Source organism: Staurois parvus, unplaced genomic scaffold (assembly GCF_062004578.1).
Source record: "Staurois parvus isolate SC_StPar_1 unplaced genomic scaffold, SC_StPar_1.0 ptg000690l, whole genome shotgun sequence".
Classification (NCBI taxonomy): domain Eukaryota; kingdom Metazoa; phylum Chordata; class Amphibia; order Anura; family Ranidae; genus Staurois; species Staurois parvus.
In genome coordinates, this window is record NW_028318486.1 from 212,515 (window position 1) to 214,907 (window position 2,393).

General features: G+C 39.5%; 1 protein-coding gene across 1 annotated transcript; it reads right to left on the minus strand.

The window, feature by feature from the left end:
• Positions 1-919: 919 nt before the first annotated feature.
• LOC149446776 (olfactory receptor 6C1-like) lies at positions 920-1,855 on the minus strand. Its single transcript, XM_089652704.1, has one exon. It carries the CDS (start codon positions 1,853-1,855, stop codon positions 920-922), a length of 936 nt encoding a protein of 311 aa, XP_089508830.1.
• Positions 1,856-2,393: the final 538 nt, after the last annotated feature.

The following is a 2,393-nucleotide window of genomic DNA, read 5'->3' on the forward strand; positions in this document are numbered from 1 at the left end:
AACTACACAATGAGTTCCCCCTGCCATATATACCAAGGGACTAAGTGAGAGCCCTCCCATCTGGGCAGGGCCATCACCAGCTAGGAGGAGGGGCATAGGTGTCATCAAAACATGTCAGTAACACAAATACATGTCCTTTGATGTAAAATCAAGCATAAGACCATAAAGCATGAAAGTTAAAAATACATATAAAAAAAAGTTAAATTGTGTAGAAACATACATAAATATATAAAAATACATAGGTACAGAGAATGTGGGCAGCTCAGTGGCTTAGTGGTTAGCACTTCTACCTTGCAGTAATAGGGTCATGGGTTCGATTCCCAACCATGGTGCCTCCTGTATGGAGTTTGCATGTTCTCCATGGGTTTCCTCCAAGTACTCCCGTGTCGTTCCACATGCTGGTAGGTTCATTGGCTATGGTCTAAATTGTCCTAGTTTCATCCATGGCCATGCAGGATCTCCTGCATGGCAGGGGTTGGGGAAAGACCTGGAAACCTACCCTGTAAAATAATTGCTAAGAGAAGAAGTCACTTGCAAGTGACAGTCCATGCAATCAGCAAGGGTCAGATACAACTGAATGAATAGATAGCTAGAGAATGCACATCTAGCATATAATGCCATATTGTACCATGGAGTGTGGGTGGTCACCCATGCAGGCTGAGGGAGAATATGTAAACTCTACACAAGCAGTGCCATTGTTGGGATTTGAAACCAACAACCCTAGTGCTCCTAGGCAGCAGGGCTAGCCACTGTGCTAAGTAGTTAAATTTTTCTTGAGTTGATGAAAAATAGTTTTGTAGCTAAGACATGAGTAAGTAGCATTCCTACATTAGATATAAGTCAATATCACATCAGCAAAGCCTATGCTCATAAAGTCATTATTGTTTTATAAATATTTGTCCTTATGACCAACTTCTCTTCATAAAACAGACTTAAAATACTTGAGTTGTCGCCATAGCGCTGACTTCACCTCTTTATTTTTTAAACTGTAAATAAAAGGATTTAACATGGGAACCAAAGCCGTGTTGAGCAAAGACAAAAGTTTACTGGACATAAAAGTGCTACTTGGGGTGAAATATTGGCACACAATGGTAGTGTAGTGAAGAACAACAACTGTTATGTGAGAGGAACACGTGTAGAAAGCTTTCGATCTCCCTGTGGTAGACTTAATTCTCAATATGGTGGTGATGATAAATGAATAGGAGATGAAGGTGAGCAGAAAAGGGGTGAAGGTTGAAAGTAAGATCCCCTCTGTGAAAATCAACAGCTTCAGAATGGAGGTGTCACTGCAGGAAAGGTTCATCAGGGCCACCATGTCACAGAAGAAGTGATCAATTGTGTTTGAAGAGTAGCAGGAGAATCTAGATACTATGACCATGGCAGGAAGCATCTGTAGAAGACTAAATGACCAGCAGAATATGGCCAAACCAACAGAGACTCTACCATTCATGACAGTTGAGTAATGCAATGGGTTGCAGATGGCAACATAACGATCGTAGCTCATGGCTGTAAGCAATATAAACTCATTGCCTGATAACCATGAGAACATACATAGCTGTACCATACAGTCATTAAAAGACACCACGTTGTCTCTTATTGCAAAACTACTTAAGATTTTATGTAGGGTCACTGTCGTAGAAGAGATATTGAGAATGGACAGATTACACAAGAAGAAGTACATGGGAGTGTGAAGCTGAGAATCCAGGCAAACCAGCAGAAGAATGATCACATTGCCACCAAGGGTGACGTTATAAATGAGGAGAACCAGGGAGAAGGTCAGAAGCTGCAGTTTAGGGACATCAGAAATTCCTTTAAGAATGAAATAGATCACCATTGTCTCATTTTTCTTAATCATGTTTTTCTTAGTAGGCAGGAAGGGAACAACCTGAATAACTAGTAATTTAACCAAAATTCGTCTGGCATTGTATTTTTCTTGGAAAAGGGTTTTTTGCCTTAATATTTGGGGTTAGCATCAGATTATATCAGGTAAGGGTTGGCCCCAGATAATGGCTTTGATAAATTTCGAGAAAAAAATTCTGCAAACCCAAATACTGTCTTCTTTATATTAGTACCAGAGAAGGTATAGAAAAGCCCCACCAAATATGTATTCTGTAAATCTAAAATAACTTAGATTACCCGTAATAGCCCACAAATGTGAAAGAGGCACCAACAGTAACAGCATACCTTTTGTAAAATAATATATCAGATCAGGTGCAGGCTTAAAATGGAGATCCAGTTTTTAATGAAGACATGACAATGTTTCTAAATGCATTTCAATGCATAGAAAATGTCATATATATGTGGTGTTTAATGACCAGGTAGAATATAGAAGAAAGCAACGCCATATGACGTGAAGGTCTCGAAGAAGAGGACTATGACAAAAATAGGAGTTC